At 36.6% G+C, this 23,989-nt stretch overlaps 1 protein-coding gene across 1 annotated transcript in view; it reads left to right on the top strand.

The window, feature by feature from the left end:
- Positions 1–23,989, top strand: part of LOC122400878 (neuron navigator 3) — a 345,501-nt gene that overhangs the window by 72,651 nt on the left and 248,861 nt on the right. The window contains exon 5 of the mRNA XM_043402613.1: positions 7,574–7,743. Within this exon, the coding sequence (XP_043258548.1) occupies positions 7,574–7,743 (170 nt within the window). The remainder of the gene's footprint in view (positions 1–7,573; positions 7,744–23,989) is intronic.

The raw sequence follows: 23,989 nt of genomic DNA, 5'->3' as shown, positions 1-23,989 counted from the left end.
TTTAGGTACAGGTCGATTAAGTAATATTTTACTTTTAGTATTGGGGGGAAATTTATATTCCTTTTCCAGGTTTTTTCCACTTTTATCAGAATTTCTGTTTAGGTAAATAATATTACAATTTTATGAAGGAAAATAAAATAATTTTTAGGTACAGGTCGATTAAGTAATATTTTAATTTCAGTATTGGGGGAAAATTTATATTCGTTTCCCAGGTCATTTCCACTTTTATTGGGGTTTCTTTTTTGGTAAATAATATTATAATTTTATATTCATTTTAGAGAGATATTTCTGTGTGGAAGTTGCGAAATTTAGCAATTTTCACGAATTTTTTTAATGCAACTGCTAAGTCTGATGTTGTGATTCTTTTTTGTACGTTATTTAGCTACATTTTAGGGGTACATTCATATTTTTTATACACTTTTAAATAATTATTTGTTACTGTTATCTCGATTGCAATAAATGCGTATTTTAAAATCACGTCTCTTTGGCGCAAATTATTGGAGCACTCTTGATAGTTTAAAACCAAAAACTTGAAAAAATTCTTAATTAATATATTTGTCGTTATTGTTTGTGCTAAAATAGATAATTTATATCGAAAATTGGCAAAATGGCGGATGCTGAAAGTGAAAATTGTTTTAGGTCCATTATCATTTAAAAAATTTCAAATCCATCTTGAAAATGAAGAAAAAATATTCTCTACAATACATTCCTTCCTTGATAACATTTAAATTACACATAAAATATTTGTTGTATTCTCAAAATTAATAGAGATATTTAAGCGAGACTCTATACAAAATATTCCTCGCAAAGAATAAAATATTTTAATTTCCCCCATTCTTGCAAACAATTTCATTTATTTACATGGCAAAAGGAACTCTTGATTAACAAAAATGATTAATTTATCTTGAACAAATTACAAAATTACAAATTGTTTATTCTACCTTCTCAATTTCTCAAAAGATACGTTTAAAAAATCAGCAGATATTACACCTTATTTGACAAATTGAATCGATCGGAGACCAAAAAGAAGCCTCTATGGTTAATCATGATCGTCACAATGTCTGTTTTCAATTAGTGCATTAATCTGTGCTCGTCGCGCGCTCGAGATGCTTGTGCAGGCGGAATCAGAGGTTGAAGAGAGATGGTCTGGGATCCAAGAGGAGCTTCTTACGCTTCTTCTTTTTCGTTTTCCTCGTTATGCAGCAGAGGAGCGAGGACGCTACCATAAGAGGACATCTCTTGGCATCTTTGGCTCTCAGCCGTTCTCCTTCCTCGACCTCCGTCTCTGAAACCTGGACCAACGTGCAGTTCGAGGGACAGGTACCCTTGGATCGGTTGATCGCATCTACAAATGGGCCCGGTTAATTGCACGCCCGTGACGCGACGGGAATTTTGATTTCGTTAATTTTTACCGTTTCAGTTTTCGTCGATGCGTGATCGACGCGGGGGAAAAAAGTCAACGTGCCGTGCAAAATAATTCTACGACTGCATTCTTTCCATTATATAACTGATAATTCCATTGTTAATTGGTACAGTATGAAAGTACATTTCTAGTCGCTTCTTGTACCATTATAGTTATTCATAGTTGGTTCATCGAATGTGAGAAGAAATAATGGATTATGTGATTTTTGTCATTTCGAAATTCACAACAGTTGATTTTCTTTTTTTTAAATGAAAATTTGGGACGAGATTTTTATGGAAATTGAATAGTAATTCTACGACTGCATTCTTTTCATTATATAACTGATAATTCCATTGTTAATTGGTGCAATATAAAAGTACATTTCTAGTCGTTTATTGTACCATTATAGTTATTCATAGTTGGTTCATCGAATGTGAGAAGAAATAATGGATGACGTGATTTTTGTCATTTCGAAATTCCCAACAGTTGATTTTCTTTTTTTTAAATGAAAATTTGGGACGAGATTTTTATGGAAATTGAATAGTATGTATTTTTCGATTTTTTGGCATAGTATTTTCCACAATGATGAACGAGATTTTCAAATCTAAGGGGACGTAATGAGTCTTTAAAAGTTTATTTTATTCTTCGCGCTTTTTGTTTACATTTGCATGCAGAAAAGTACTATATTCTCGTTGTAATATATTTCTGAAGTGTCAGAGATAATATCTGAATTTTTCAAAAACTTTAAACCTTCATTAGACTTCATAGGATTAAGAAGTTGACGTTTAGCGAGCCAAGAGGGGTGTAAAAGAAAATTTTGAATATAGAAGTCTGTGTATTTTCCTCATATTCTTATATTGTTCATCAAAGTGTAATTGTTAAAGTATACTTTTCTTACATTATCAAAAACTTGCCACTTATCATCTAAGTTTTTTTCCTTTTAGAGAAAACGTCTTCTAATAAATTTTTGAATTACTGATTTATGTTACTCGGCAAACTGTGCAGTGAGAAAGTATAGCTTAAGTTTAATAAGATCCCTGAAAAGTGGCTCGATCGTAAAAGAGTGAACGATGGGAATAAACTCTGGCGTTTAGTATAACGAAAGGCAAACTTTTCTGAATTTTGGACTCCGTCGCGTTAAAAGTAATATCAAGGAAATTATCTTCATAATTATAAGATGAAGAACAGACTTTATAAAATTTTTTATATAACATAATTTCGCGTAAGCAAATGGTGAGAAGTATAGAATTCTTTTTCCATAAGACTTAAATTATTCCTCGTTGAATTTCAATGTATCCATCGTTGATAATATTTTTTCACCAGAAATAGGTAATAATAGTTATTGAAATTAATTTATTAATCTAGGTTTTAGGAAGTTAAAGAAATCTCAATGTGAAATGTCAAAGAAAATTCTCCTGCAAAGGCTACTTTAATTTTCAATGGTTTTAATAATTAATATCTGATGCATAGGCTGTTAAAAAAATAGACCTGAAACTTTTAGGGTTTCCCAGTAATTATAGAGGATAGTAAAAAATATTGTCGAATCAATTTAGATTTTAAAAACAATTTTTAATATAATAGAAATGATTTTAAATTTGATATAAATGAAATTTTTATATAATAGAATAGAAATGTTCAACTTACGAATCACTTCTAAGATTCAATTAAAGAATCATTACTGTACATCGAGTCTCAAAATAATTAGCACAGATATTGTATAGTTTCAAAACAATGCATCATTAGAAACGTTCAATTTGTGAATCACCTCTAAGGACTCAATTTAAGAATCATTACTGTACATCGAGTCTCAAAATAATTAGCACAGATATTGTATAGTTTCAAAACAATGCATTATTAGAAACGTTCAATTTGTGAATCACCTCTAAGGGTTCATTTTAAGAATCATTACTCTATATGCTGGAATCTTGCCCATTCGTTATATCACTGACATCGGAGCAATTTTAAAACTAATGGTGGGTGAAATCTGTGTCAGTTATTTGAATGGGTCCCGGGTCTTATCCATCGGCGACAAAAGCTTCGAAATAACATCTTCGCCGAGGAAAGACGCGAAGCTATTAAAACGTCGCGAGCTTTTATCGATGTTGACGCAGCTCTTCGGCCAGGGGCAGGTCCACAAGATGCATCGCGACGCATCCGAGCGAGCACTCACCAGTTATCCACGCGAGATGACAGCCGTAAATGGTGTTGGTGCTTTTTAATGCATTCTTCCGTCCACCTTGTCGAACGTCCCGCGTGTACCTATGAGCGTCTCCCAGCGCGAAAAAGAAGACCTTGGACCTAAGGGAGACATTGTGCTTCCTAATAAAGGGCCGAACATCCAACAGGTTGTTCTATTCGCGACGTTGCTCCGTCTGTTTTCTACGACAATTCTTTCCGCTCGATTCTCCGCTTATTTCAGGAGACGTAACTTTCTCGATAACTGGAAAACCGTAGAACCTCTGTTCAATCCGAAAACGTAGAGAAACACTATTGGTTGGGTTAGACGTGGTGGGTTAAAAAAATGTCCAAGCTGTTTTAAACATTTTAATAACTGCATAGCTGAACGAACGAAGATCCTTAACTGGTTCTTGACTCGATATTTTTAAATTGAAATCATGTAAATATCTAAGACTGTAGCATGGTATATTTTTTTTACCCCTAGAATCATTCGTTATAAATTATTTTTTTTATTTCTGGGAAGTGAATTTAAATTTAGGTGGATGAATGAACTGCTTTTGAAGATGATTCGTCCATCGATTTTGTACAAACAGCTGGAGAGAAATTTTTGTGTTGATACTATAGACCAAAGTGAGACTCGCGATGATGATATGAATTATAAATATTGAGAGGAACGGGTATAATATTTTTAATAATATATTTTTGTATTTAAAAATATTCACTGGAGATTCCCCTGAATCATAAAACACCCTTTCCTCCCTCTGGTAGATATGGTGCCTCTCACTTTGGAAGCCGCTGCTCGATATGAAAGCAAGAACCGAGCAACATCGGATCCATTTACGGGAAAGTCGAGGGGATTTTTCTCGTTTCCACGATTCTGTTCCTACGTCGTCCATACGCCCTATCGGAGACTGACGTATACAAGGTGGTTCATGAATACATGCCCATGCTGCAAGGGATGAATTCACACCCTAAATCTTCCATTTATAGCTTCCAACAAATTTCTACTACTTATTTCTTTCCTTTAGTTAAGTTCTTTAGTAAAGTTTCCTTTAGTAAAAAACAATATTTTTGACAACAGTGTTAAGTGTATAGTCTATATCCAGACTAGTGGTTCTTAGCCTTTTGTCTATCCCCTTTAAACAATTTTTTGTTTTGTCACAAGTCCACCAAAACTCAACTCAAAATTTTAAATGAGTGTTATGAATTGTATGATGTGAATGAAAAAATTTATTTAGTAGAAAAGAAATATCTACGTGTGAAAAGTAACATTGAGTGCATTTTTATTGAGAGCGATTCAGACGAATTTTTATTTGTGATAAAGATTCTAATTGCTGAGTCTTTTCAAGCAAGTATCATTTCGTGGATTATTAAACATTAAACCCTTTGGTAATAAGTAGCTACTCTCGACTAATTGTAAGTCACTGGTATCAGAACCAATCCTTAAAATTGGGTTTAAGTTTAGTAGACGTGACCTCTTCGACCAATAACGAATGACAGAATATACGTCTGGCTAGAGACGTGACCAATCCACTGTGGCCATACTTGTGTATCTTTCACTTGCCATCTTTCCAGCTCCGCACAGTAGTACGTTTCTTTTAATCATTAATATCGCCAAAATTAAGGGATCTAATAGAATACAGATTAATAAGAACTAGGAAGAAGAAGAAGGTATCAATAATAAGGAAGAAAAAAGGGTCAAAAAGTAGGGACAGTCGTCCAACTTGTCATCTTTCCAGCTCTGCACAGTAGTACGTTTCTTTTAATCATTAATATCGCCAAAATTAAGGGATCTAATAGAACACACACTATTAAGAGCTAGAAAGAAGAAGGTATTAATAATAAGGAAGAAAGAAGGGTCAAAAAGTAGGGCCAGACGTCCAACTCGTCATCTTTCCAGGACCCAATAGAGCAGACGAAGAGTTTCGTTTCTTTTAGCGCGTAGATACACCCTCGTAAGCATGGGCATGCATTTGTGAATCACCCAGTAGGTATTTACATCGAACACACTAGCCATCTAGCTGTTACCTACGCGTGGGCACCCGGGGTATTGTCGGGTGAGTCATCTCTCTCTTCCGTTCCTTGTGTACCTCTCACCACCCTGTGTGCAACGTGTGCAGTAAGTACAGCACGGTTTGTTTTCTGGGTAAAAGCCGGAGCCGCCGTGGCTCTTAAGAACAATGGAAACAAAAGTGGCACGCCGGCACGCGTGCTAGCACAAGGTAGCCATGGTCACGGCGGTCACGTTTCGTAGAATGTTGTGTCGTATATGTACACCCGTGCCGTGTCTTTTATGTACACCTTATACCGTACTCTCTGCCTCCTTCGCGTTGTTCTACCCTCGGTACCATGTATACCGATATGTAACAGTCACCTCGATGCGTCCACCGTGCACGGGATTCTGGACAACAAGAGGGAAAGTTGGCGAGAAAGAGGATAGAAGGCAGTTACAGACAATTTTCTACGACCCTCAGTTTTCGTTTCGCGGATGTCTGTATCAATGGGGTAGTTGTCTATGTTAGCCTCTCATGAGGCCAACTTGCTCGCTTGAATATCGATGTGGTTGCAAAACTCTACTGGGTAGAATTAATACTGATTTTTCAATCTTCTCTTTCGATCAATTTCAACTTACAATTAAAGTTACACAATTTCAGCAATTTCTTTTTAGCAGATTTTATTTGTAAATGTAATAGTCCTTCGTCACGCTTGTCACAGAGTTCTTTCTGCCTGTCCTTTGACTCCTTTCCGAGGGACTCGACGTACTCTTGCCCTTCTTACGCTTTAATTTGCTTTGATGTTCGATACCTCGGACACGATAGATGTACAAGAGCAAACGGGACTCCCTTTGGAAGACCAAAAATCAATGCTTCCTATTGATACTTACGTAAGGTTCCCGAAAGAAAGAACTTGGGGTCTGTTGGCTCGACGATAGCGTCTCTGCACGCTAACTTGTTAGAAAAGTCTCAGATGTGTCTCCGATTTCAACCAATTTTTTAAATAAATTAACAAAGGACGTAAATACGTCCAGTGTTTATATCTACAGTCAATAAAATGGCCAATCACCATATATTACATCATCAAAATTACAATTTCTAAGTTGCAACAAAACACCCAGTCTGTGACTAGACCATGCTTAGCGACCAAAGTAATGAGAACAAAAATAAAGAAAATATAAAAGTAGCAATAATTATTTCCAAAAATAATTTTTGTCTCCCCACTTTCTTGAACCCTATCTCTTTACCATTTTACTACCATGCAAGACATAGTGCAACAAGTCAAATAAGATCCCTGAACTCGACTCGTCTCCTCCTGTTTCGTTTGAACAGTATCTGATGACACCAACTAGCCTATGAGCCTAAGCAATACTCTAATCGTCTGGTTTCGATCCCACCAGTCACTCTTCCACGGTCAAGTTACTCTGTCAGGGATCTTATTAGGCTCGATGGGCCACGCTAACTAACCTGGCACGCGTACTAGCACAAGGTAGCCACGATCACGGTGATCACGTTTCGCAGAATGTTGTGTGGCGTGTGTGTGTACCGCTGCAACATCCTTTGCGTGGACCTACGATGCACTCTGTGCCCTGTTTGCGTCGATCTGCTCTCGGAACTATCTCTTACCAACGCGTAAATGTCTAAAAGTTAGAGAGAAAGAGGAACGACACAGTTCCAAATATTTTTTTCAAGGATTTCACAAAGGTCAACCCCTCAACGCCCGAATTTAATGCGAAAGTAATAATTTTCTTTAGCATTCTGTCGTTTGGTATTCTCTTCATCATGTTAAAAACGTAGGATACAACATTGTAATTATCAAAGAGCACATTTTTATGTAGCCTAGAAACAAATTCCATAAAGAAAACCAATGATTTTTGGCGGATTAAAGGACCAAATATGTGATTTTTTCTGCCAGACATCTCGAATAATTGTAGATTCCTCTTTCCTGCAACAAATAGATACTAGTTTATGGCATGATCGATGTTTCTGTGTTGCGCAGGTCGAGAACGTGAGCCTGTGCGTAGGAGCACTCCGGGCTCTGGGGGCGGACGTGGGCTCCGTAAATCCCGGCGAATTGGCAGCGGGATCAACCCTGTGGCCGGTTCTCGCCCTTCTTTTCGCCCTCTCGCGATACAAGCAAAGAGCAAAACAGCTTCAAGATATGCCTAGGTAAGTTAAAATGCAGTTTTCTTCTTTACAGCAGTCGGTCATGCAGAAAACGTTCTTACCGATCGAATTGGCTGCTGGTAAGTCAGATTTCTCTGTGCTAGCAGTTGGTAACGTAGTTTTGATTCGACCGTAGTTAAGCGGGGAATCACAGCTGCTGCATTATCGAACGAAAACACGTATGTGTGTGTGTGGAGTAATAGGTACGCAATATAAATCAAATAAGTGTGAATACTATGAACGAGTGTAAGAAGAAGCTATGTTACGGAGCATACACAATTTTTAAACTATCAGTACGTTTTTTAAAATTAACTTTTACGATTCGAATTCGTGTATCTTGCGATCATTAAAAGTTTCGTTTCATTCGATTTTATACAAGGTGATCGAAATGTCAATTGAGAGTTCCATAATGGATTATTTTTTGAGTTGTTCTTTATATTTAACGTATCGTCTGATTTATTAGCAGAACAGAAACTACAACAATTATTTCTTGATTAATTATACTTCAAGACGTTCACCGCGATACGGAACATGTATGCTCTCCATTATACCTTCTCTCCGTGCAAGTCATATTTTATTCAACCTTCGTTTCGTGCTGAGACGGTATTTTACGTCCGAAGTATGTGCATAACTTCTCCAGAAAAAAGTCTATTTTTCTAGTATTATCAGATATGAATATCAAGCACGAAGTGCAAGTGAAAAGTCTACGGCGGTTGTGCGTTCCACGTTATAGAACTCAGGAGTACCATTTTGTCTATACCACCTTTATTCCAACACTATTATTATGCTTCGTGGAAAAAAAGGACTTGCAGAGTACCAGGACTTTTCTTCTGGGAACCTTACAATACCAAGGAGGTTTTTAACTCGGAATAATGCTCTAATTGTCATACACGAGTCGTGAAGAAGCCTTTCTCAAGGTTAATTTTGTTCCCAAAGTCTCATATACACTCACTCACAAAAGTTAAAAAAACAGAATATTCATTTGCAAATTCTTATCCTCTGAAATGCATTTGAACTAAATTAGCGTAAAGAGATAACGTTGAACTGTAAAAAATATGAACATGAATACAACTTCATCATAGATAATTATTTACTCATGTATATTCGATTACAAGGACGTTCTCTCTTGGGCTTTTTTTTTTAAATCAGACTATATCATTTTGCACAAATCTTCTAAAATTTTTTTAATAATCTAATTTGCCTCATATCACTATGTACGAAAGTTCAAAGTCCATATGTTCCACAACTATTGTCAAATCAATAATCCACGAGAAAAAGCTATTACAGCAAGCGTGCTAATAGAATCACGAGCGAAAGGAACGATCCCAATCGAAAGTTGCCAAGAGTGCAACACGATGACGTTCGATAATCCTATTTCACAACCTGCCTTCCCCTCTGGAAGCTTCTTGAAAAGTAGTGTCTTGTTCAATTACAACGCTTCATTAACGAACTTCCAATCAGGCCTTCTCAATACAGTATTACTCACAATAGATGTGTAGTGGCTTGCTATATGAAGGAAGTGAGTTTACCTGCTATTCAATGTTTCTTTTTTTTTTTGGAAGGTTTCTCACTGGATGAGTGCAAAATTCCTTGAGTTTCTTAACCTGTATTTCATGGTTAGTGTTAGAGGAAAACATTCAAAAACTCTTTAACAAGATATACGAATAATCGGTCGAGCACTTGTGAGAGAGACAAGAGCGTAGCCCTCTGCTGGCGAGCGCAGGAACTGTCGCTAAAGAACAGAATTCTAACAACCAGGAACAAACACTGATTTATTCAAAGACAATTATTTTATAGATCAGTTTTGAATCTGCTTCGAAACTTTTGGCGGTGTATTTTGGAAATATACTTAAGATCTGATCGATGGACAAACCCTCTCAGCTTTCCAGGGGGTTCACTCGCAAACGTTTGTCTCGTGGGAGGAGCGTTCGCCTAACGGGAAGCTATCCCGATCCTTTCAACCTCTTTCTGGTTTCATCGACGTTGATCGATACGCATCGGTCCGTGGATAAATGCGGCCATTCCCCCGGCTCGATTTCCGCGAAATTTTCGAGCACTTGGTCGTCTGGTCGTAATATTTTCATTCTTCGCGAAGCACGAATCGATACCGACGTCCCGTCAGATGAACGACCTGGCGGCGTGCTCATTAACGTCCGTGTTAATCAAGCTGTACGCGCGCTCACACCACGGAACGTTCCGTGAATATAACGACGCGCGTGTACGCATGCGCGCGGGCCACGCGTGGTTCCCCGTATTTCGTTACTGTAATGGAACCGCGGGCCAGCAGCTTCAAACATTTTCATTTACTCCCGCACGATACGCGGTTAATTGCTCTCGCGACCGCCAAGGAGCCCCACTGACTCGGTGTTTTTCTTAATTCGCATCCCTCGTGAACGACGACTGTCAAGGTCGTTATTTTTAAACCCGAGGGATTTCGCGCCATGCCTCTCGGCGCTATTCGCTCAACGACTCCACACTCTCTCCAGCAATTGACAAAATAAGCGATAATATTTTCTCTCCTATAATTTTTATTTTGTTTTTGCTATTCCCCCATTGTATCATTTTTTTCAGAAATTAAAAATTGAGTAAATTTCCTTTTTGATTTATCTACGTATTTTTGTAAATACCCTTTTGCTTATTTTCTGAGAAATTACTGATTTTTTTTTTGCTTCTCATATTACTGTGTAATAATTGGTGTTAGTGCAATTGAAAAATGTTTAGTCATTGTGAAGATAAAATCTTTAACGAGAACAGAAAATATAATGGCTTCTTCAATTAAACAGTAATGTATTCTGATGGTATAATCTACGTTTCCTCTTCAGAAATTTCAGCGAGACAAGATTGGAATCTAAATTGGAGTTATTCGAATTGGAAACTGAGTCTAATTTATCTAGGCCACAATCTTTATAATAATACTGTTTATGAGGTTCTCGTTACTAGCAGAGATATTAGAGTACAATTGATACTATTGTTTATTGGGTTCAATAGTTCTCCTGTTATAATTGTGTGAAAGAAGATCGTTAGTGGAAAGAGATATTTAATTAGTTATCTATAATTATTAAAATTCTGGATCGAAAGATTTAGTTTATTGATCTAACAAAAACCATAGTTTCTTGTCGTGCAAACCAAGCTTTGATGATTCATAAAAACATAAACAGGAATTCTTTAACAACCAAATGTTTAAACTTATGAATAGATTAATGTAATTATATGATTTCCAGATGTTTGTTTTTAATTTTCGATTTCAAAGTTGTTTCAATCGATAGCTACAGAAATTTCAATGACAGTTTCTTTATAATTTACCTAAATATTTTTGACTTTTCTAAAATAATTTTATTTTCACGGTAGCGTACAAAATGGCGCTCGAGATTTATCCGTTTTCTTCCGTAAAATTTGGTCGAAATCAGGGCAAACTAAATAACCAAAAATGGCGGCGATCAAAGGGAACAGAAATCCTTCAGGGAAACGCGTGCGTGAGTGAAATTCAAGGTCCGTCGACTAATGAAACGTGTAAAGACTCTTCGTTGGGAAGGTGGAACGTAAACCGTCGGAACAGCCAGGAACGCTCGACATTAACATATTAACAATGCTCCATTATGCCCACGACCGAGTGTAGACCGTGGTGTTGCGCTCGCCACACAATATAACCACACTCACACACCGAACGACCGTCCGCAACACAAACAAATCAGCGTGGGTGTATTATGGCTCTGGCTCTTATAACGAGAATATACCGGGTAGTCCAAAAATCTTCGCCAGCGTCCCTCAACTTCTGCAATTTAATTCAACGTTAAATAAAAATTGGACCATTGATTTTTTTAAAATTCATTTTTTCATCTATTTTCTTCAATTAATTAAAATGAATAGAATTCGTGTTCTTTGTATTTTAATTAGAAGGTATCAAAACATAAAGGAAATTAAATATTGAAGGAATCAAATTACTATTAAATAGTATTAAATAAATTTCAAGAGAACTCTCGTACGTCGGAGAATTTTTATTTTTCGTGGACGCATTTCAATACAAAATTTACTATATACATTTGATTCAAAATAAGGGTTTAAGCGTATTTAAAAAAAGGAAGAAAAAGGTCCTTCAAAGTTTCTCTTTTATTGAGGATACTGTGAAAGGGTGGAAGTTGAGAAACACTGCTCTAATAGAAACAGCTTCATAAGGTAACTGTCTTATCTTTATTTACAAAACCATCCTAATCAAAGTTTATACTGGAAACCGCTATATCAAGACTTACAATTAGTTAAGATCTCCAAAGTTGTTTTCCTAGGAATTTTATTCTACAGGGTTGCTATAACTGTACAGAGTACAGGACGATTCTTTCAGGGAAAAATAAAAGAACATGGAAGAAAAATAAAATTTTATTTTAATTATAGTATTATTGTAACACCCTTAACACTATAAATTTTACAATAAAACATATAATGAAGCAAAGTAATGGGATCGTTTCAGAAAATTATGTTTGTGACGTAATCTGCATTTTCTAAGCAGCCTATACTCGCGAATAGTATGTAGCTCGTATAAATTGTATTGTAACACTATCTATTTGAGGAATGGCACTCTGCCAACACGACTCTGTCGCAGTCACGTGGTTTTGTTTACTTGCACTTCATGTTTAAGTTGTACTCTACTCGAGTACGTGTCACTTACAATGTGAAATACTCTAGACTTCAGCAGAATCTCGTGAACTGTCACAGAGTCCACGTAACACACAACGACGAGGGGAATTTAAGCGCTCCGTATCACATACTCTTTCACAACACTCATAAAATAGTGTATTTTGCTATCTAACATATTAATAGTTAAAATTAATTATTTAATTTATATTTCACGTACAATTTTTGGCTTGTTCGATAAAGTTACAATTTTTACTTACAAAATCAAATTACGATTCGTAATAATATTATTCAAATAATTTTTTGGGTAAAATTCTGCTCGTCTCTGAATAAAATTATTGCATGAATATTTATTTGAGGTTACTGGAATAACGCCGAACTCAATATAATTTTTAACGTTAAGATACTTCGTTGGGCAATTTATAAAGAAATTTCGGTACAAAATGATACGAATTGCGTGGGTGGAATAATCAACTGCGAATAATTATCAATATAAATATTTACTTGATGTTAATGGAATAACGCTGAATTCTGACGTTAACTGCATTAACCGTTAGCGAGATCCATGGAACCGTGAAATTCTTCGACAGTTTATTGCAGTGTTTATACCGTGGTCTGCGGACCCCTGGGGTTCCAGGACGTGTTGATGGGGGTCTTCAAGCGCTCCTAAAGAAAAAGATTATACCTCTCCAAGTACTCTTTTCTTATTAAAAACGTTTGATGAAAACAGAATCGTCCATTCCTGAGAAACAGTACAGTAATGTAAAATTAACAATGAGACAACTTTTCTTGAAAACCAAATAACAAGAATTTACTAATACTATTCAATAAAATAATTCTCAATTTTAATACTTTTTGTGTAAAGTATAAATTAAAGGATACAAATATAAATAAAATTAAAATACTCGAATAACTTTTTGTTCAGAGCTCAATTTTAAAACACGTTCCAAAAATAATAATTTAATCGTACACCAGAGAAGGTAACATTGGAGGATCGATCAAGCGTTTGGACGCCACCCTGTAGGAAGCCCATACCCGCGTACCGTTTATACAATTTATACACAAGTTTACGCGCAAACAGACTAGACACACGCCAGCTTCTCTACGCTCGAGACTCATACGCGTGCGCGTAGTGTATTGTTACATCTCCGGTACAATACCTCGCGCGTGCACGTGCACGAGGAATGCACGCATTACCATAAAAATGATTTAAAAATCCACGCTGGCGAGCGTACGCACGCGATTGGCCGGCTCCTGGGGAAACCGGGCGATCCTATTGGCGGAACGAACGCGGTGGGAGCCCAGTGCGCGGAGGCTGTGCGAGCACGGTGGCGACGCGCGCGAAGAGACGAGCGAAACAGAGCGAGAGTGACGGCGAAACGGTTACGCGTGGAGGGAGAAGATAGACGACAAGAGAACCAGCGGAGGGTTGAAAGGAGAAAGGACGAACACGAGTGAACGCGATTGGGAGATTCGAGAACGCGAACGAACGAGGGGTACACGGGGGTGAACGTGAACAGGACGAGGAGGGATGAACCGTTGGGGTTCGACAGCGAGTGGAACGGAGAAAAGAACGGCTCGCGAGAGGAGCCGAAGATGGCGAGCGAAAAGGACCGATGTACACGAATGTTGCGAAGGAAAGGACGAAACGGGCGAGGACCCTGTCGAAGGGACGGTACAACGCGCTGCATCTGCATGGTCGTGCGGGAGAGAAAGGGAGAAAGAGAGAGTAAGGTTAGGGCGACTGGACGCGCGAGCGAGAAGCGACAGGAGAGTTTGGTCGAGCGAGTGGTGGGGGGGCGGCGTGGGACGAGAGAGGGAGAGAGCGAAAGAGAGAAGCCACGTGCTATGGGAACGGGAATGGATCTCTCTCGGCAGGCCTCAGTTCGAAACGGGCCATCAGCGATGCCTACACACCATGGCCACACAATGACCGTGGAATTGCTCGCCATAAGGCATCATCGCGTCGGTGGACGTGCAGTGTTGTGAAAAGGTTTCGCTTTTAACGGCCACTCGAGCCTCTCTGTTTACTTTCTTTTTCCTTCCCGTTGTCCTTTGCTGTTTATCCTCGTAGTATGCGAATCGAGAACTGGTCCCTGAAAACAAAGGACCGAGACCGTTGGAAAATATGCTTTCTCTGAGACCGATACGTTACGCGGACCGTATGTCGATACGCGTTAAAATTCAATCGCGATTCCCGCGTGCGGATCGAGACGACGTGAACACCGCGATCCGTAGGAAGTGATAAAGATAATAGGATCCTGTTACGGAGGAGTTTGTAACCCGACGGTTTCCACCGTTCAAGAAATAATACGGCTACTCGGGTAAATCGAACGAGGAACGACGAATGGGAAAACAGTCGAAGCGGAGACGTGCGATCGTAAATATCCCGTTTCGATGAGATTTATCCGTAGGAAGGATGGTTTTCGTCGTCTAACGTCTCAGCGTGCTACGCTCGAGTTCGATAGCACGGATCGAAACCGTACGGGGGAGGAAACATATCGTGGAACAATGAAGGAGCCCGTGTACATAGATTGTTCTCGCATCGACCAGGATTGAGGTTAAGATCGTGTATCGCGAATAGCCATAGTCGAATGAATCACGCTGCCGGGAACGATTAGCCCTCTTTTTATTTCGGCGTGTCCGTCGATCGAGATACGCGACAGAATTTTGTCTAGAGGGGGCACCACAAAAAGCGAGAAGCTCTCTCTTTGACGAAGTTTAAACGCCTGGTGCTTGTTCACCTATTTGTTTGTTTACACGCGCGAGCGCATCGCGCCGACCGGTTGATTCATCGGGACACTTTTGACCGTCAGAAGTGTCAGTGCTCGCAAGAAGTGGTGCTATTCCGGTTTGCGCGTGGAAACAGGAAGCGAGAGCCGAATTCGCTGCAAAATGGGAAACAACGGGAGCAGCAGCGGGGCCGGCAGAAAAGCAAGGAGCCTGCCGAATTCGCCGGAAGCACACAGGTAACCTCGTTTACTCCTGATACAATTCCTCAGGTTCGTTCCGTAACGATTACTTCGCGATTTATTATTTATAATATAGATTTATAACTGCCATAGATTTATGTAATTAGTAACCTTTCAGATTAAGATTTTTCAAATATTATTTTCTGGCAGTCGTAGACTACAACAAAGAGGATGTACTGCTATGCTCGATAGTAAAATACAGGTAGCCCTCCTACAACACGGTTTCGCTTTAACACGATAAGAAAATTACGAAAACCTTTGTACAACACTGTACTTCTACAGCACTGGATAACATGATTTTTGCTTAACATATTTAAAAACTAAATTACCTTAAAATAATGACGCGAAGGTATAATGAACTATAGTGGCTATACATGAAAATAGACAGGGTGTTCGGCCACCCCTGGGAAAAATTTTATTAGGCGATTCTAGAGGCCAAAATAGGACGAAAGTCAAGAATACCAATTTGTTGATAGAGGCTTTGTTAAAAAGTTATTAACAAAGTTATTTATAAAATTTGTCCACTTACACGAATTTTTTTCTCACAAGTGCGTAGAATTTCGGGGGTATTTCTGTTGACCAAAAATGCTTGTGATTGACCCTTGCAACTAAAAATAATTTTTCGAAGACGATTCGAAATTCTTTTTTTCATCCAAAACTTTCAACACATACTCGAATTTTTTTCTCGAAACTGCGAAGGATTTCGGGGGTATGTCTAATAACCAAAAATGCTTGTAATTGACCCCTCCGACTGAAAATATTTTTTCCAGTACGATTTTAAATTGTTTTTTTCGCAGAAAAATTTAGGCACCTACCCCCCTTGTCGATTTTTCTTAGATTTTCGTTTTCGATTTTTAGTAATTTTGTTTGACACCCTATAGAAAAATTGTTTAATACTTTTTTGTAGGTATCCATGAGCTCTACTTCAAAAAAAAGTTTCAATGAGATACGTTCACTATTATAGGAGTTATGGCTGTTTGAAAATTGGATCATTTTTATGGGGTTTTTTTTTCACTTTACGGAATCAAGGAACAATTTTTTCAGTATTGTTAGAATTTCTACATATTCTCTACCAAAATAAGCGTCGTTTGCCTTTTGAAACATTAAAATTTGCCAATCCGTTCAGAAGTTATGACATTTTAAATTTACAACCAAAAATGTTTGTTCTACTGTGTATCTTAAGAGTGTTATATCAGAATATCTATTAAATTAATAAGCAGACTGTACATGAAGAATTAATGCAATTAAGTTTTTGTAAAGAAAAATTAATTTGTATTTTTGTCAAAAATATTTAATCATCAAAAGCAAGACAATTTTAAATATTAAATTATAATTGAATGTTTTTCCTATAAATTACAGAGATTAAATTTTGTTTAACTCAACGTTCTCTGGATAATTTGAAATTTGGTTTCTATGCAACGCGACCATAATTTTACAGCATTCGTTGCCTCTTCAATAAATGCAATATTCCCCACACTGCAACATCCCCATCGCCCACGTTTCACTGACGGTCGAAGATTATTCAAATGCAACTCTGTGTTAGGTCTTCTCCATACAAAGAACCTCATTCAAAATCGATGAAATCCCCTCCCCCACCTCCCATATGGATTCACTTCGAATTTTATATATTCGTATATGTACATATGTGGCAGTCGTAAATTCTCGTTATCAATTTTTCCATAAGTCTGCAGGGAAAATCTTTCCACGAAATAATTCAAGCTTCACAGATTCCAATCAATTCATAAAAACGGTTAATTAAAAAGTCTGATAATTTCATTATTTCCAGTTTTCTATATTCGTATAGAAATCTTTTGTTGCCTCGATCATTTTTATATTTGAATTCTCATTATACTTTGATAATATTTTTTAGAAAAATTTTATTCAGTTCATTCATTTATTGTGAAATTTTTCATTCTGTAATTTAAATTCTAATTTTTCTTCACACTGTGACGAATAATAATTGTTTCTCTTATCTTCGTTATTCGATACTTTCGATTAGATAAGAATTTCGCTCGCGTACGACTTCGAAGTAGTAGTTGAACCAGTATCTATGAATCTTTCGCGCTGAAAATCGTCCACCGCTTTCGCTACACGTTGGTCCACGTGAATTATGCTACACGCGTAAACGAAACACGTTTATAATCATTGTAGATCTTATCTGTATCAACAGGTCATTTCATAAGTCCGCGCATTTCACCGTGCAAACTTCTGTTACGAAGCGGTCATGCATAAATATAGTCCTACCTGTTCGAATCGCGAACCATCCATAAATTTCGTTACATTCGTACTTTCGCCAACGTGTAAAAAGGATTTTGAGCCAGATAGTCGATATATTTCAGTCGAAAACCAACGCCTGTTTCTTCCGTTGGCTTCAATGGGCGACTTGGAAATTATTTTTAACAATAAACATTCTGGTGATCGTGTTAACATTTTGTAATATTGACCTTTTATATGTAAAGGATCGTACAAGGATTTAAAACATAACAAAACTATCCAAGAGAGGGAGAAATTAGGGAAACCAAGTTTACTATTTTTAGAAAATTGTTTTAACATTAATATTGTATTATTAATACTTGAATTTTGTTCCAGTTTTGAAAGATTGTTTTTGGGTTTCTATTACTCGAAGAAAACTAGATATTTGTGCCTGAATTTAGCGTCGAGTAATGTTTAGTTATAGGCCTGACTGTAATGTCTGACCCAGTATGGCTGACGCTCCTTTCAGTATGAATTAAAATGAAACATACAAACGTATTTCACGTGTGAATATATAAATATATACCAAATATGTACAAAAATAAAAATGGAGCTTTTGTAGTCTTTCTTCGATCCAAATTTTAATTATTAAAAAGGAGGTACAATTTACTCCCGACATTTCATTGTTCTTATTTTATTTATTTATATAACGTTATGATCAAAACATAAATACGGACATTTCATAAGTACAGAGTATAATAAATTTCAAAAATTTACCTGCAGTTAATTCTGATAATATTTTCTCCATTATCAAAATAAATCTCTATAATTTGTAACATATTTTAATAATATTTTATACGTGCACGGTAAAATAAATTTTTATAATTCGCCTGCAATTTATTTCGATATTATTTGATACGTACAGAGTAAAATGAATTGCAATGGTTTATCTGCAATTTATTTCGACGATTTCGTGCGAAACAAAACGACGTTCGAGTAATGTTAAATTTATTCTAACGTTTCCGTGTTAAGTATCCTACTTATATATCGCAGTTTACGAGGGACAATAGAAAGGCAATGATCGTGAACGATTTTGAGTGCGAGCCACCGTATAACTTACTCGTTCGTTGGTTCCGTTTGATTTAACACGCTGCATAGTCCCTGGAACGCGCAGACACATCGGCCTCGTCTTTGCGGATTGAACTTTTACGGTGACCTGCCTTCAGAGTTAAAGCGTGTTCTCTGTTCCTTCGGTGGTCCCGGATTTTACGATCCACGTATCGTGAAATCGAACATGCTCTATGGTTCGAGCTCCGATTGCCCGCTATCTTCGAACATCCAACGATTCTTACCAACTATTCCCTTACAAATGCAGGGAAAATAATATTACCACAGAAAAGAGATCCATTTTTATTCGGTAAAATCACGGTCCAGCTCGTGGACAGCGAAATCAATAATTGTGTTTTTTAAAATTCCTATCTTTTTGTCTTTTGGGACTCGTGATTTTAAAATTTTTGGGGATGTTTAGAATTTTGTAAAATTATCTTTACAACATTGTTTTCAATTTTCCATCGTTTAACTCGATCACGGAGGTTCGATTTTTGTGAATCAATATTTACTTACAAATAGTGTAACAGTATCCAAGAATTCTACTGTAAACCAATGTAGAGGTATTTTAGTTATCTGAGCATGGATAAACAAGTATTTTGGAATATTATAAAAGGAAATCTATTTCAAATATTAGTTCGACGCTTTAAGCAATTATTTATACACATCTCACCGAGTTGCATGAATTTTTTCGTACAAAGATACGTAATAGTTTCAAAGGTATAAACTATTTTCTAAACTGTTGTATTTTGAAAAAAAAACATCCTTCGATACTAAATTGGAACAAATTGAAAAGCTCAGAAATATACAAAATGGCGGTGTTTCCATTTCTTTGTAAGAATTAACAACCAAGAAAATTTTATTAACAAAATTAAATTAAATCGTCAGTATTCGTTTTATACCTTCATCTTCTTACCATGCAATAGATTGATAGTTTTGAAATAGGAGTGGGAGTAGCGTAGGCATGTAACACAGTTCAGAAAGATTGGAAATATCAAGATAATGTTTGCACATTGAAAGATTAAAACGAATAAGAAATCAGTCGAAAGATATTATTTATATCTACTTTTTCTATCAATTACTATCAACGAAGACTAACTTTTTGCTCCCCTTCTTCTAGAATAGCATAGAAGTGATATTAACCCGAATACTAATACACAGACGTGTACGAGTAATCAGTGAGCAATTTCTTTTTTCAAATCCAAAACGAAATTCATGCTGCAAAGACTTGAAGCTTTGTCTCAGCTATTCATAGACATATCATTAGCACATCTTTATGTCCTACCCATGTTTTCGAAATTAGCTATGAATACAAAGTTAATAGTTAGCGTCGCTCGTTTAGAAGCTTTTATCGTGTTTTAAGTAACGGGAGATCAAATCGAACGAGCCCATCTTCTCCCTAGACTGTATTTACCGGGTGTCTCTAAAGTCGTAACCATAAAATCTATCAGAATTTTCTCATCTTCTTCACCGAATTCTATTATTTTTCTCTCACTTGTCCCCGAATTAATTCCTTCGTTAATCGATGGAACCGTTTTTCCCAAATTCGTAAAAACAACTCCGTTTCTCACGAAGGCTATCAAAGCATGGAATTGGAGGGTGCACGAAAAAGTGTTTGGAGTCGTTCGATTTCGTTGAAGAAATGCAACCACGGAGGACGAGCCGTAAAAGTGGGAATCGTGCAGCGTGTATAATTACACAGCGCGGACGAATAAGACATGCTCGGTCACGATCTATATTGAGAAAGGAAAAATTCAAAACCAGATCCTCTCGCTTCGTGCCCCGACTGGCCATCGCCACGGGGCCCCGAAGACCGGTTAGACGTTGACTGCAGGTCGCATCTCGACACCTTCTGCGCTCGAACATCCGACGCGAACATGCGATTCGATCGGGGAACATCCACTACGTGGATCCTTCGAACCGTCGATCGACGGTGTCGATGAACGCGCGAAAAACCGTGTTAACGATCCCCCTGATGCCCGATAACGTAATTTTCCGACGTCCATACTCGATTCTCGAAGGCAACACGAGCTTATTTTGAAGAGAAAACGACCTCAATTTTGATCAAAAAGTCGAACAAATAATTTCCGACTGAGATTACAAAATTTGATAAAAATTGTACTTACGGTTATAATAATTATGCGATACAATTTTCTTACGCTTCGGGGGTATGAATAAACAGCGTGAAGAGAGAAATCTGGTCTGGAATTAATTCCTAAAGAAGAGAAGGAAGTTAACTGTTTTCTCGAAAGGGGTGGTTAATTTTGGGTGAATTTATTTGGTACAATCGACGAGTTAGAAATTTTATTTTATATAGTGTTTCTTGTCGTCGTGATTATTATAATATTACATGTCGATTGTAACGAATAAATTTCCTCAAAATTAACTACTCCTTTCAAGGCAACAGTCAACTTCCTCCTCTTCTTTAGGAATTAATTCTAGACCAGATTTCTCTTTTCCCACACTGTTTATTTGTGCCTCAAAGTAAGAATTTTTAACAAATTTTGCAGAATCTTTGAAACTATTTTTATTTTACTTTATTTAACTTTCCAAAAATGGATCTTCAATCAACCACGGATAGTGCCATTTTGTATACACATACGCGATTGAAAAAAAATGTTCTTACTGTTTGAGATGCACATAAACACTTCGTGAGAGGAAAAGTCTGTGCTTGCATTAGTTTCCTTGAAATTAATTCTCAAAGTGGGCTGCGATTTAGAGGAACGTTCAAAGGCCAGAAATAAGGGGGTTTTTTTCGATTTTCTGTTTAGTTGAAATAGCGATGGTGGAATCGTTGGTATGGCTGACCCAGAGTTAACCCGGGCTCTCCATTAAACCCAGCTAGTTTCTAACCGACTGTGTCGTTAGAGTTTTTGCGTCGAGCTTTTAGTATCAAGCTAACGGTGTTAGCAACGACCATCTGCTGGAGTATATAAGAAATGGCCAGAGGCGATAAAATACCAAAATAAATAGATCACTGACAGTTCATTATTCGATGAATAATGCACTATCAGAGGCCATTATTTATTCCTTCGCGATATAATATTGAATTATGCATTATTCATCGAGCTATGGACGTTGATGGAATTGCGCTCACTGTTGGCACGGCACTGTGCAAGACTTTGATGTTAATCTGAGATCCAACAAATTAAAAATTATTTTCGTATAATGACTGGGAAAAAAATAAAATAAAGATACTGATACAAAAAATAAAATAATTCATCAACGATACACTATAAAATATTTGTAGTGAATTGTATACGGACGTTGAGTAAAACCGAGTAAAAATGTGACAATTATTGCAAAACGAAAATTTTATAGATTTGCATCAGGAACTCAGTGATACCAATGATATTTTGTAAATTTTGCAATAATTATATAGAAATTAAGTAATTTTTAAATAACGTTTTCACTGACTCAATTCTTACTAGTAGATGCATTAGTGGATCGTTAAAAATCCAAAGTGGCATCGACTGCTGAATTACCAGCGTTATTAGAGAAATCGGATGTAATATTCACACCATGGGTGTTCCAACCCATAATGCTTTTTATAGCTTGTGAAAGCTTAATCAAAAGTTTCTTTAACGTGCAAATACTCGATGACCTGCTCGCTCACCTGGTCCTACGTCGCTGGACTTTTGTCTGCGACGAACAGTGAAAGCAATCGTTTATAGTGATATTCCAATAGCGTCAGCAAATATGAAGGAACGTATTAGAACTGTATTTGTGCTAATATAAGCTAAAAAATTATAAGCATGATCAGGGAATTTTAGAAAAATCCTTTGACGTCAATGGACATCGTTTCTAACGAATCCAGGGAAGCTAAAATAAATATCACTAATTACTGTGATAGTTTCATTGGGTAAATTAAAGCATAGCATCTATTATAAGGTAATTTTAATTATTATAATATGTAGATTTTTTTTATATACAGGGTGTTTAGTCACCCCTGGGAAAAATTTTAATGAGAGATTCTAGAGGCTAAAATAAGACAAAAATCAAGAATGCTAATTTGTTGTTGGAGGCTTTGTTAAAAAGTTATTAACGTTTAAAGTTCCGCCCATACTGAATTTTTTTCTAGAAATTGGATAGGATTTCGGGGGTAGGTCTATTCACCAAAAATTATTGTAATTGACCCCTGCAGTCCAAAATAATTTTTTTAGAATGATTTAAAATCTTTTAATTTTGTCGAAAAATGTCATATCTACTCGAATTTTTTTCTCGAAAGTGCGTAGGATTTCGGGAGTATGTCTAATGACCAAAAATGATTGTAGTTGACCCTTGCAACTAAAAATATTTTTTTTAGAACGATTTGAAACTTTTTAATTTCACCGAAAAATTTCAATACCTACTTGAATTTTTTTCTTGAAAGTGGATAAGATTTCAGGGGTATGTTTAATGACCAAAAATGATTGTAATTAACCTTCACAACCGAAAATAATTTTTCCAAAACGATTTGAAATTTTTTAATTTAATTTTTTAATAACTTTTTAATGAAACCTCAGTCAAGAAATTGATATTCTTAATTTTCGTCTTATTTTGGCCTCTAGAATCTCTCATTAAAATTGTTTCCAGGGGTGGCCAAACACCCTGTATATCTTGTGACCTTCAACCCTCTACAACCCCAAATAACTCTGAAATTATATATTATTTGTTTATTTTTTCTAAGTGTGATTTAATTGTATCATTAATATATTATCAATTGTGATATTGAAGCAATATAGCTTTTTTAAAATTATTTTATAATATCAGTTGAGAATTTGTGCCGATTAAAATTTAATTTTTCAATTCATTTTTTTCTTTGATATTGCTTCCACTAAGAGTAGCAGAGTATTCAATGCTCTCGAGTTAAGAGGAACACCCCGTATAGCGTAGACCCGGCTTAACGCTAACCGAATTCGACGCGAAAAAAGCTTAGGCTGTATTAGGAGGGGCGAACTCTGGAACCCTCTAATAATTTCTAGGGTCCAGCAACTCCACGACCCTCGATTCCTACGCACCTGGCGTTCGATTCACGAGAACAGAAGTTTCCTTTTAAAGAGTCAGAAAACGTAGACGTTCGATGATACATTTTATATTATTCTAGTCGGAAACAAAATTTCTATCCTCACAAAAATTTCAAATCACAAACAGAAGACGAACAAAAAAAAATTACAATTAATTTGACGCTTTAATGTATTAGGTAATTCAGAAATTAATACTTTCGATCGTTAGTTTCAATCATCGATATATTTTCCATCTTCGAAAAATTTCAAATATTCAAAATCTTTAAAATTCAATGTTGATTTTATATTATATTATTCAGAAATTAATACTTTCGATCATTGCTTTCAATCATCGATGTATTTTCC

This window comes from Colletes gigas, unplaced genomic scaffold (assembly GCF_013123115.1).
Source record: "Colletes gigas isolate AHSC1104 unplaced genomic scaffold, ASM1312311v1 Colletes_gigas_Sc00020, whole genome shotgun sequence".
Taxonomy (NCBI): domain Eukaryota; kingdom Metazoa; phylum Arthropoda; class Insecta; order Hymenoptera; family Colletidae; genus Colletes; species Colletes gigas.
Note: the sequence above shows the minus strand (reverse complement) of the source record. Positions and strands in the feature narration are given on the sequence as shown.